Source organism: Sarcophilus harrisii, chromosome 2 (assembly GCF_902635505.1).
Source record: "Sarcophilus harrisii chromosome 2, mSarHar1.11, whole genome shotgun sequence".
Taxonomy (NCBI): Eukaryota; Metazoa; Chordata; class Mammalia; order Dasyuromorphia; family Dasyuridae; genus Sarcophilus; species Sarcophilus harrisii.
In genome coordinates, this window is record NC_045427.1 from 464,118,023 (window position 1) to 464,131,603 (window position 13,581).

The 13,581-nt window shown below is 33.1% G+C and overlaps 1 protein-coding gene across 3 annotated transcripts in view; it reads right to left on the reverse strand.

The window, feature by feature from the left end:
• Positions 1-13,581, reverse strand: part of ABCC11 (ATP binding cassette subfamily C member 11) — an 85,205-nt gene that overhangs the window by 51,097 nt on the left and 20,527 nt on the right. For all 3 annotated transcript variants that reach the window (XM_012553799.3, XM_012553798.3, XM_031954438.1), the window contains 5 exons: positions 10,177-10,350; positions 7,749-7,896; positions 7,453-7,601; positions 2,032-2,139; positions 753-1,019 (listed from right to left, as the gene is read on the reverse strand). In XM_012553799.3, the coding sequence (XP_012409253.1) occupies positions 753-1,019; positions 2,032-2,139; positions 7,453-7,601; positions 7,749-7,896; positions 10,177-10,350 (846 nt within the window). The remainder of the gene's footprint in view (positions 1-752; positions 1,020-2,031; positions 2,140-7,452; positions 7,602-7,748; positions 7,897-10,176; positions 10,351-13,581) is intronic.

Sequence of the window (13,581 nt, forward strand, 5' to 3'; positions counted from 1 at the left end):
TCTTGCTCTTCCTCAAATACAGTACTTCATCTCCAAACTCTTGGCTTTTTCGCTGGCTGTCCCCAATGCCAGGAACTCCTTTTCCTCATCCCTCCTAGCTTCCCTGACTTTCTTCAGGGATTTTTAGGTAACAGAACTACATTAAAAGGCCTGATATTGGGGAAAGAGAATCCTGGAGCCACCAAAAGCACTCTCAATGTCACTCTATGTGACACTATTACTCCATCTGCTTTGCCTTTGTGCAAGGTAGGGCCTGGGCAGAAACTGTGCTTTTGGGTGTATCATAAGACTTATAACTGCAGAGATATTGATGAAGGATTCTACAGATGAGGCAAGTGGAGTACCGCTACAACTTTGTGAGAGTAGGGCTCAAACCAAGACCTTCTGTACTCAATGCTCCTTTTCGGCCTCTTCTCTGTACCCCATGTACCTAAGGCCCAATTCTACACTCTGCAAGTATGCATTATTAAACACCTACTACGTACTGGGCACTGTGCACTAGGCACTTTACAAGTATTATTTCACTTAACTGTCAATTCTGGGAGGTAGATGCTATTATCCCCATTCTGGCTTTACTACTAAATTGCTGTGTTATCTTAGACCAGTTCCTTCCATACTTCTCATTTCAGTTTTATCCTGAATAATGAAAGAGGTTGGTCTAGAATCTCAATAATTTCCTAGTCTCTTCCTGCTCTATGACCTCTGATTCTTAGATGGCATTTATTTGTTCTGTGGGCAACATGTGACATTACCTTTGGTACCACAATGTTTATATTGTGCAACACTGGACCCAGGTTGGTCTTTTTCTCTCCAAGTTGGCTGAGCCTCTGATTCTTCACTTGAGATGACACCACAGCAGGTTTGTCAGCACAGTCTCCCTTCCCATTCATCTCCATAGCTCCATTGCAGATCCCACTGTCATTCCATTCCCAAGACAAGGTGGCATTGTCAAAAACCAATGCAGCAGAGCCTTTCAGTTCCTGGACATAAAATGCAGGGCATTCCTTCAAGAAAAATTTCTAGAAAGAAAATAAAAAGAAAAATTCATTTTAGAATGGCCAGAAATCTCACTAAATACGGCTTCAGTGAACTTTAAAATCTCACCAATTAAGACAAATTAGAGAAATAGTCACTCTCACTGAGTGGCAGTCCAGATGATAGAATCGTTTCATTATTTTCAATATAGATAGTAGCAACTCTCTTAGGCTAAATAATTTCAGAAAAGGTGCTGACTTAAAATCTTAGAGGAAATTCCCTCCACCAAAGTTCATGATACAAATGAATTCAACAAATTTATTCCCTATACCTATCAAAGATGTATATAACTATGGATATAGAGATAGATCCCAATATTATATATGGAAAGAGATAGAGACACCTAAATAGAAATACTATACTGTTGTATCTAGTTTGGTAATTACATAATTTGTAATTAGTATCCATTTTGCTATGTGAATGAATACTACTACTAGTTTTCCAAGTGATTAAAAAAAGTGATTAAAATTCCAAGTGATTTAATTTTTAAAATCTTAACTATTCTCTTATTCTATTCAGTACTAAGTAAATGCTTTTTTCTATAAATACTGCTGATTAAATTTTGACATAGATCAAAATCATAGCATTTTAATACTGGAAGAAACCTCAAATTATCTAATCTAAGCCTTCTATTTTTCAAAGTATGATATTGAGGTCTAGAAAAGGACAGTGATTTCCTTGCTGTAGCACAGCCAACAGTCACACTGGAATTAGAATCTAATCTCCACTAGCATCTTACATCAACTCATTTCTTTTTGAAAAATCACTATAATGTCCTCATGGAGTCAAAATTCACACAATTTGGCTTTTCTTTACCAGTGGAAAGACTAAGAAATGTTTGTTTTGGTATCATTCTATATAGACTACCTTTCCTGAACAATGCAAAGAATTAAATTGGATAGATTGCACATGTTAAGGGAAGAGTACACTGAAAAGATGTTCTTGATGGTAAAGGCACTGCCAAATGATGTGCCAAACTAACAATAAAAAGTTTACCTTCAATCTCTGTGCGGCCGACTCTGAATTTGTAAATCCTTTGATAGAAAAAGGTACAAAGAACACAGACAGCTTCAGTGTACTCAATGTTGCCACAGCAGTAAATGCCTAGAGAAGAAAAAGGAGGAGGGAAAATGTTCATTATTTTATGGTTCCTTATTATGAAGGCATATAAAATAGCCTTGTTGGTCTACATTACTATGTTGAGTCACTTCACAGTGTTGGGATGGTGATACTACTATTGAGATAACTCTATAATTTCTTTCATTTTTGCAGATCTGCAGATACAGTAGGGTAACTAGGACATTGTTACAGGGTATTGAAATTTAGATTAGGATGACACTACTTTTATTCATTTAACAGGGATAGTCAGTAAGAAAAATTAGTTAAAATAAAAAGCTCCCAAATGGTATGCTTCCCTCCAGATGAGATGTTCTCTGAACTGTGCTTATCCCACTTCTTCTCCCAATGGTGGGCCAATCTGGTGAAGCCTTAGAATATTAGGGAGTCGGTGGAGTTGGGAGAAAGGATAGAGGAGGAAAGGAAATGTTCCACATCCTCAGTCTTTCTGTAGTGTTGGCCTTGGACATCAGAACTATTACTGCTCTTTAGTCTGCTCTAAAACTTTATTCTCCTCATTTTCCCTTTGCCTCAAATGCCTTCCTCTCTCTCTTCTCTGCTTTTCCAAATCCCAATGTTCAAAGCCAACTCAAGGACCACCTTGTACAATAAGTCTTCCATGATCAAATTCAATCCACCTAAGAATTAAAGAATGTTAGAGCTGGAAAGGATCATAGGAATTATCAAATTCAATCTCTGCTTTTCTAGTTTTATTCCGATCTCTTACATCACTTATACCCCAAAACATATAATCTAACCTTTGATTATATGGTATGTATTATATAATGTAATATGTAATAATATATAATTATGTTATGATAATTATATGATCGATTATATAACATATAGGATGTTCCCTGATTAGTTAGAAGGTGTATGTCTAATTTATACAACTAGTCAGCCCATCAAGGGAAGAGATTCTGCCTTATAATTCTTTTGAACCTCCCATTGCAATGAGCACATAGTAAGTAAATGACCAAGACACCCTTACTGATGCTTGCTTGTTTGACTCCTTTGTGTTGATTTTGGCTTGACCCCCCTTTTGGTAAAATGAGTTCAGTCATTGTAAATTCATAACCTGTTCAGCCCTTGCCAAGACTATATTATTTGTCCACTCTTCTATTATTTCTTTTGGGAATACCCCTAAATGAGGAGGACCCAAATTGGCTATCAGAGAAGATTTTTCTTACTTGTTTCTATGCCTTCATTTCCCTCAATAAGAAGGTTCCCCCATTCTATCAATAAGTCCTTATATTTTAATTGCCTTAAGGTATCTGATTACATCACACTCTAATCATAGGGCCAAAATGAGGAGGAAAGGCTAGATGGTCCACACTGGTTTTAAATAGGAGTTTCTATATATCTCCTGGCTGGTCCATGACAAGACAGTCTCCCAGCTCCAGGCATTTTCTCTAGTTGTGCCCCATGCTTGAAACACCTTCCATCATCTACTCTGATTGATGGCCACCCTCGCCTCCTTTAAGACCTACTAAAATCTCAGCTTTTTAATCCCTTTTAATTGCAGTACCTTCCTTCTGTTAATTATCTCTAATTTATCCTGTTGATAGCTTGCTTTATGTATACTTTTTGCATATTTATCTCTCCCATTGAGATTGTCTGATTTCAGAGCTAAGTGATTTTTGCCTCCTTGTTATGACTTATATCAGATCAGTCTGAGCCCTTGAAGGGGAAGTCTTGACACTGTCATAATCATGTCCCTCTTTTTATCTTTCACAACAACTTTCCATAATCAGGGTAGGTAAACTAAGCAAGTTTTGTTATTGCAATAGTAAATCTATTAATTAATAGATTAATACTAAAACATCTGAGTTACTCTAATAGGATGCAAGTATGAAAGATCTGTTTTTAATTTGAATTTGCCAATAACTCCATATCCTTAGCAACTAAGAAAAATGAATTTCTTATACTTGCCTTGCTAATAGTTATACATTCATGTATAAGATTAGGTTCTTTAAGTATCTTTCAGCATTATATGAATATAATATATATCCTCAAAAGAGGGGGATAGAATAATAATGTAAAAAAATTTTAAATGTAATGAAATAGTAAACTTTGAAAAAGCAACAGACTATTTGAAGTCTAAGAACTAGAATATATGTATATATACACATATATTTATATTCTAGTTCTTAGACTTCTAATGTATGTATGTATGTATGTATACATGATTGGCCTTCAGATGTTTCTCATAGGATATACAGGCCCTGAGTGTATTTTAGTAACAAATTCTCAAAACTGAGTTAAGGATTTTGCATATAAAATTGCATTCATAATTTTAAATCATTTTTCTCATTTTGAAGTTTCATAATATTAAGAGATAGAAGGGTATATTTTGCAAGTCAGGCTCTCATGTATCCTTTTTAAAGATTCTTCCTTTAGTCTGCTGATGGCATTAACCATATCAGATAAAAGGCATAGGTATAAATAGAAAGAGCAAGTGGTATATTAAACTGAAATTCTCTGAAGTTTCAGGTGAATTATGGATCCCTAATTTGATGCTCTTCTTATAATAGAACTAGCTCCATAATTTGAGTTGGTTTTCACTACATGAAGAAATTACTTGTAAACCAAATTTAGGAAATTGTATTAAATTGTATCGAGTCTTGTTACTGGCAGATTTTAGCAGAATTTATAAATCTATAAATGTCCTGGAATCAGAGAAGTGGATCTGTTGGAAGGAGGTTCCTCCAAAGCTGCCCTGAGAACAAGGTCTATTCCAGAATTTCCAAAGGAAGATTTTTCCAAGGATCAGACAACTAGGACATATGACACATAGGACTCAAGATGAAATGTTCTGATTAAATAGATATTGGGAGTGAGTTACACAGATCCTTAATGTTATTTAACATTGATAATCATTATTGTATCACTTTGGCTTTTTTGTTTCACAGCATTGATGTTTGCCTGGAAGAGTGGTATTCCCTAATTCTTTTTTTTAATTTATTGTTCTTCCTGCAACTTTTATCTAGCTGAAAGCCTGTTTTTCTGTTTTTATTAACCTCACATGATCAAAACCTGATTTTTGGCATAATAATCTTAATTATTTGACATTCCTCAGATAGAAGCCAAAGGGAAATTTGAAGTTTCCCCAAATTGTTTAGTTATTCCCTAGTTAACTGTATAAGAGGTTTTCCCTGACCCTGATTACCTTGGTGATATATAAATCTTCCCTCTCAATCAGTCCTTTGTGAGTCCTATAAGTAGTTTAATTTATAATCTGACTTAGTTTACCTATAGAGTCTATTGAACAAGGTTTGTTTCTTAATTTTGTTCAGCTTTTATGACACTGAAACATGGGATTATGATTTTTGTGATATTTCTGGCCACACTACACTTGTTTCTTGATTGTAAGTTTAAGTTTCCTGAGACTTATTCAAATTTATGCCTTGACTATGAGACATGAGGAAAAGTTTATCATCAATCTGGCCCCTACCCTTCCTTAAATGAATTAACTCAAGCTTTAGACAATATAAATAATGAGGATGATTCCATTAGTTTTAATGAACTCCCTTTGATAACAGCTTTTTGCTTCTCTAATTATGAGAATATCACTATTATGAGAATATCAGGCTTAGAAAAGTCCAAAAGGGAGAAGTTCCAAGAAAAAATAATTTATCATATTGTTAGTAAAAATCATGAATTTAAATCCAACTTGATATGATCTGTACCCAGAAAGTCTCCTGACACCCCAGTAACTTTCTGGGAATGCTGGAGATGGCTATAAAGTATCTTGAGTTCTTCCACGTCCTGGATCCACCCCAAACATTTTTGTTTGAGATCTCTACATCCAGGATTTTTTTTCTAAGGTCCATATCTCCCAGCTTCTTAAACTGTGAGTCTTGACCCCAAGTAGGTGTCATAACTAAATGTGGAAGCTGCAAAATTATGATTTATTATTGGTAAATGTTTGATTTATATACCTAGCTATTTGGGATCCCATAAAAATTTTTCAGGCAAAAGAGCATTCACAAGTAAAAAAAGTTTAAGAAGCTCTGCTTATATCTCTATCAAATGATTTGTGTGTGTCACTTGGGCAAGAAACTTGATCAAATTCCTGCGTGATATAAACCTACTAGAACCTGGAAGAGGGAGACTATACTTCTTTCCAGCTTACTCTCTTTCAAATGACTTAATAAATTTCTTTCTAAAACTCAGATTTTGGAGTCTATTCTCATGAGCCATAGCAGATGCTTCTGCAAAGACCCTGAAGCAGTAAAGGGAACAGAAGTCTGGCTAGAACATAGAATGTCTAAGTGAAAGTAATGAGCAATTAATTTGGAAGTATAGTTTGAAACCAAATTATGAGGAGCTTAGGCAGAAACAGAGTTTATAGTTTATTATGGAGACTATAAAGGAATTATGAATGGAGGGTGACAGGATTGGATCTACACTTTAGTAGTATATATTTGGTAGCCAAGTGGATGATGAATTGGAAAAGGGATGGATCAAAAAACAGAGATATGCAATGTCAAAGTGGATAGAGGTTGGAAAAGCTAGGTTCCAGTCTGACCTCTCATACATAGCTACAAAGGCAAATTAATTAATTTGTTTCTCATCAGCTGTATTCTTTGGACTGGATTCCATCATGATTGTGGCTCCCAGGAAATCCCATCATCTCCAGGGATCTCATCCAGTGAGATTGTATCAGTTTTGATGTTTACATCTTATTTCTACCCTTTTTACTCTTAACCTTTCTGATTAGAGAGCTACAGGACAGAGCAAAATAATGCTCCCAAAAATTCTTTTTAAAGAGAGATTTCCAAAATAGTCAGTTCTTCATTTCTTCATTCCTTGATTTAGATTCCATTGCACTATCTTCTGCCCAAACCCTCATTCAGTTTCCTTTTGTACTTGTCTTCCCCCATTAGATTATAAACTTCTTAGGGCAAGGGCTATCTTTTTTTTTTTCTTATTTGTAATCCTAATGCTTAGCACAGTGCCTAGCACATGTTAGGCATTTATGTTTATTCAATGAATGAATGACTTAACTTTCAGTGCATTTTGAATTACAGATAGCTTGCTGATATCCATCATTGGCAAAATTTTATAATACCAACAAAAATATAATTTTGAATCCCTTTACTTCTTTATATACATAAACACACATACTCATACACACATTTCATATATACATTCAGTACAAAAAACCCTAAAAGTTTGAATAAAGGCAATATGCCTGTGAAATCTCAGAGGGCCAAAATTAGAGAAGAAACATGAGGAAATTCAATTTCTTACTGATGAATAAGAAGGGGAGAAAAGAAATATATTAAGTACACTTACTACTGATGTAGTGAGTTCTAGCTTTAAACCTGTGTGGACAAGAAACATCACAACAGTAGCCACAGTTGGTGCAACGAACAAAACAGAAGTATTGAGGCTCTGAAGAAATCCACATTTTTCCGATAATTTCTGCTCCTTGTTTCTTAAAGCTTAAACACACACACACAAAAAAAAAGACAAATGTGTAATAATCCCAAGAGTATTCCAGGTTTCATAAGTCAATAATTCTGAAGAATCTAACATTGAAGCAAGATTGACATTATAAGACTCTATATGAAAACATGGCCTTTTCATACCTTTAATGATGGCTGAAAATGGTTTTTCCCAAGAGTACATTTTAATCAGCTTAATGCAGGTGAGAATTTCAGTTGTGATTCGGATTCTCTTATCACTGACCTCAGCAGTCTTATTTTGTAACCTCACAATAATCTTGGTCAAAACTGCCTGTAATTGGGATGGAATGATATTGTTCAGAAATCACTAACAAGAGAATATTTTAAAGCAAGGTTGAGAATTTTGTCCTACGTATAGAGGTTGTCAAAGATATTCCTGAACAGAAATTCTAGAACTTGATTTAGAAACCTCATCTGACTGCATCAGGAGAATCATGTTTAGTAGTCCAGGTTCCTTTTTAGAGTCTGGAGGTATGGTGTGTATTCTGCTATCTTTAAGGATAGGAATAATTCTTTGTAGATCACTTTGTGCATATCTATTAATTTTTTTTTGTTTTTTCCCCACTTAGTTGAAAAAAGTACTTGGGATGATTTAGCTTAATTGAGTCTCACATCAGGCTTTCTACAGATGCTGTTTTTCACAGTTCTTTTTAAGTGTTGTTTTTCAAAATCCTTCATCCTTTTCTATAACATTTTGCAAATGAGTCTATATTTTTAATTGGTTTTGTCCTGGGCTATTCTTGGTAATAAGACCAAATGATTGGTGGAAGAGGTAGTTCTTTGGGTCTTTTGAGATCCCGATTGAAGCAACTGTTTTTATATCAATTAAATTTCCATTGGAAATTTTAATATCAGAATCAATGTCTTTTCCTTTATCTATTCCTTTCCTCCCTTTTTTTTTCCAGTACCCACCAGCCTTGATTAAATAGGTTGTAAAGAAATTAATAAACATGCATGCAGTATCTTTTCTTTTCTCTTTGAATTTATTGTTAATTTTGCTATAATGATGAGATCACACATCAATGCATGATTTGAAAATGACTCTAATATCATCAATCACACATTTCCTACCTGTTAAAATGTAGTGAATTTTATCTTTTCAGGTATAATACTAGCTTCAATCACGTCTTCTGTGGTGACTATAGATATTGTTATTATTCACAAGATTTTAGCATCTTGAAGAATGACAAAATAACTTACTTTCTCAGGAATCATTGGTAAGTATACAAGTTCTAACTTTTATTTATAAATCGTGTATGAGCAGATAGGGAGTAATCATTATTTGTAAAGAGATTGAATTTGAATCATCTTTTGTAAAGCAATTGGTTTTTAACTGACATTTGTGAAGACTTTTCCTGTTATGACTGAAGACTGAAAACACAGAGATAGAACTTATTCTCTAAAAAGAAGTTTAACTTTTAATTTTTTGAATACATTTTATGTTTTATGATTAAATAAGGTTTCTTGAAAGACTTTAGCTGCTATCTAATAAAGCTCAATGATGGGATTGTTTCAGAAGTAAGAAGAAATAAAGAGTAGAAGTTATTATGCTAGGGGACCACAGACTTATCTTCTTATAGATAAATTTATTACAAATAATTATTTATCTTTGTGTTACTTTTGTTAACCTATTAAGTTACATAGTCAATGTCTGACATTTATTTAAACCTAGACAATTAGGAGTTTTTATATATAAAGATATGTGAATAATTGCTAATCAAAAAAGAAGTTCATAGGATTTAGAGCTGTCAAAAACTTTAGAGGCCATCTGGTCCAACTTCTTCATTTTACAAATGAGGAAACAAGAAACTTTAAGAGAGGTTAAGTGACTTGTCCAGTCATAGGGCTAATGAGCATCTGAAGCAGAATTTAAACGCAAATCTTCTTGCTTCCAATTATGGTACCCTATCTACTATATCAAAATTTCTCCAAATAATTAAAAAAGTAAAATTTAATAAATTTGAATAGGGAACTCAGAGATAACGGTTCAGTTATTAAGAATGAAGTTACAATATTAATAATTAATAAAGAAATATGCAAACATATCTCCTGGGTTATTTGAAAATAAGAGTGAATATTGCAGTGAGTCAAGTAGAACTGAGGAATTATCATTCCATGTAGGCTACAACTGAATCTGGTCAAATTTTAAATGCTGTTATTCTTACTTTACATAGAACTTCATAGTTACAAAATATTTCTCACCTCTTTTTTGTTTTCATCTTTATAACAATCCTGTGAGGTAGCAAGGATAACTAATGCTATCCACATATTATAGAAGTGGCAGTGCAGGTATTTGAAGCCAGGTTTTCTAACTCTAAGTATCGTGCTCACTGTTTCTCATAAACAAAATTCAAATTAGCAAGTACTTATTAAGTGCCTACTCCTTACAAGGTACCAAGTCAAATTTTGTTGGATAAAACTAAATTTAAACTATACTGGGAAATAGTAGTCAAGAAAGATTTTTCTCAAAAATGTGCCAGGGTCCCAAGACTCCAAGAGCTACCCTAGTGAGACAGTCCAATGTGAAGTGATTTTTTAAAAAGTACATTACCTGCAGGGGAAAAGTCAGGAGGTAGCAGACAATTCCTAGGAATGCTGTGGGACCAAGAGTGACGTAAGTGGAAGCAGAAGCAGTAACTATTGTTGCTAATGTGATGATAATCAGAGGACCAAAGCAAGCCCCTTCAAATAGGTGATTGATGTCACTGGTAAAAAAGCTAATGGTCTGCAACATAAGAATACAAAATATATGGGAGTCCATGAGTATACCAAGCAAAGGGAGCAGTTCTCTGTTTTAGAGACAGAAGGATCTTATTAAATGTTCTAGAGATGAAGAAAAAATAAGATTCTTTTTGCCCCATGTTCTTTTTTCTTCAATTCCAGCATAAACCTAGAAGAAATATTCATATTTCCCTACAGAGGAAAGGAATGAGCAAAAATCTAGAAAAAGAAGACTTTTTATAATTCATTCTCTAGCTCAAAGACCTATAGTGTCTACTATTAAAACTACTCATTGGATAAAAATCTCCCTCAGATTCTTCAGGTTAGCAGCTGGCTTCCTCCTTCTCTCTAATATCCACTAACCCAAAACTTATCTCCACCACTGCTACTCTAATCAAGTTAATTCATCTCAGATGTCTCTTATTCTTCTGATGCCCTCCTCCATGACTTCAAAAATACCTATTTCAAGTATTCCCTTTCCCTTTTCCTCTTTTCTTAGTCTAACTAATGTTCACTGTCCTAATCAATCCAATCCATAATGATTTTCCCTTTATTTTGAATTCCTTAGCTATTACATATATGGTCGCTACTAAAAGCATCAATCACCTTTGCTGCTCATATGTTTACCTGGAATGATTCTCAACTTGTTTCACTTATGTAATACTTGTTTTGTTTATTATCATTTTTACATGATAACAGATATTGATGTGTATATGTGTGTATTTTAAATTAGTGTTGCTCTGCTTTATTACTTCCAGTCTTATATTTATTTGAATTAAAATTATGTGATTTCGGGTAAAATTCTGAGAAGGTGGCAGAGTAGGTCAGAAAATTCCAAGCTCTCCAGATTTCCTCCTCCCACCTCAAACAAAACAAAATTGTGTATGAATGAATACAGACTGGTGAAAAACAAATAAGACACGGGGTAGAATAAGAGTCCTCCTGGAACAACTCAAGAAAACCCAAAGAAAGACCCCAGGATCAAAGATTAACCAGTATGAAGTATAAACAGTTCAAATGAGAGAGACTGAGAAAAAGTAAATAATAAAAATAAAAATAAAAACAAACCAAGAAAAACAAGAAGATTATGAAAAGAAAGTTAACCAATTAGAAAAGGAGATTCAGAGTTTTAAAGAAAAAAATGATTCTTTGAAAATTAGATTAAGCAAAGGGAAGCCAGTGAAACTATAAGAGGCCAAAAGATAACAAATAAAATATAAAGAATGAAAAAACAAAAGAAAATGTGAACCATCTTATAAGAAAAACAACAGATCTGGAGAACAGATTAAGACGAGAAAATATAAGAATAACTGGACTACCTAAAAGCTGTGACCAAAAAAGGAAGCAGGACACAATAATACTAGAAATAATTAAAGAAAAATGTCCTGAATTGATAGAACAAGAGAGGAAAGTAGAAATAGAAAAAATTTGACCACCACTCTAAACCCATTCTACAAGGAAAACACATAAAAACATTATTGCTAAATTTTGAAATCCCCAGATCAAAGAGAAAATTTTATAAGAAACAAACAAAACAAAACAATTCAAACATACTAGAACAACAATTAAAATTGTATAGGATTTACAATTAGCTCCAATAAAAGACCTGGAAGATCTTGGAATATTATTTATCATCAATCAAAAGAACTAGACCTGTGACCAAAATATTATATCCAGCAAAATTAAGTATAATATTAACCCCCCCCCACCCAATGGATTTTCAATGAACTCCCAGATTTTCAGGATTTTGTTTCAATCAAACCTGAACTCAGTAGAAAATTTAACATAAAAGAACCAACATCAAATGCTCATTTCAAAGAACTCCATAAGAACAAACTGTTTATGTTTTAAACTTGGAAATGTAAACCATATATCTTAGATTGACATCAATAATTATGTAGTCCAAAAGAAAGATTAGGGCAGAGCTGAGTATGATCTGACTCTAAAAAGCAAAACTGTCTAGGAAAAGGTAAAAAGAGTAATTATGTTATATGAATAGAATAAGATGGGATGTAGAAAGGTATATAGACTTATAGCAATGGACAAAATGAGTAGATTAATAGGAATGGAATAAAGAGGAAGGGAAAGAGATATGGATAAGATAAGAGAGGGATGCATTGTGGGAGAGATTAAGTAATAGCAAGGCAAGTTAAGGAATAGAATTAAAGTAGAAAAGTTAGCAGGGATAGCAAATAAGAGATATTCACATACACAATAACAATGATTAGAAGTAGAATTTATTAAAAAAAAAAAAGGTAGGGCTAGTAATCATTGATCTCAGTTAAAGTCAAATTCAAAAGAGAAATCTATATTATATATCAACTATAGATGCATATCTATGTATGTATATATACATATATATATATATGTAGAGATTTGTGTGTGTATATGTAGGTGTATGTATGTGTTTATATAAATATATATGTGGGTATGGTATGTGTGTATGTGGGTGTGTATATATGTATGTGTATATATGCACATACAAATATCTGTGCTTAACTTTAGTCTGCTTAAGTAGACTTAAGGAGGAATGAAAAAGAAAAAAGAGTAAAATAAAAAGTGCACAGCAGAGAACAAAAGAATAATCTATGAGGAAGCAAAGAAAAGATGGACAGTCATGAATACAATGTCTTATATTATTATATATACTTTCTTGAAGTGAAAATTTATTGTTACATATTTCAAATCCTCCCTGATGTTGTCAGGGCACATGACAATGTGTTTTTTTTTCTTTTTTCTTTCTTTTTCTACTTTGTTTTTTCTTATTTTGTATTTAAGTTTTCAAATTTTTTTTAAAAAAGAGAAAGAAAAAAATAGAATTATGTGATGCAAAGTTTCTATTTCTACTCTTTTAAAAAATATTTTTGTTGTTATCTGCTATAAATTTGATTTCAATACTACCACCATGACTCACTCCACTGGTACACTTCAGCTGAATATCATGGAGAATTATGTGGCTAATTACTATGAATATGATTTCATATTTGTCATAATAATATGACATAATAAAATGACTTGTTAATAATAAAAACTTTGATGGCACTTAAGATTTACAAAATACTTTATATACATTATTTCATTTGATCCTCATAACCTTGTAAAATAGATAATATAAATACCATCCCATCCAGCTTGTAAAAGAGAAAATGGAATTCAAAAAGAAATAACTTATCCAAGATAACACAATAGGTAAATAGCAGAGTCAGTCAGTTCATAAACAAACATTTATTAAGCC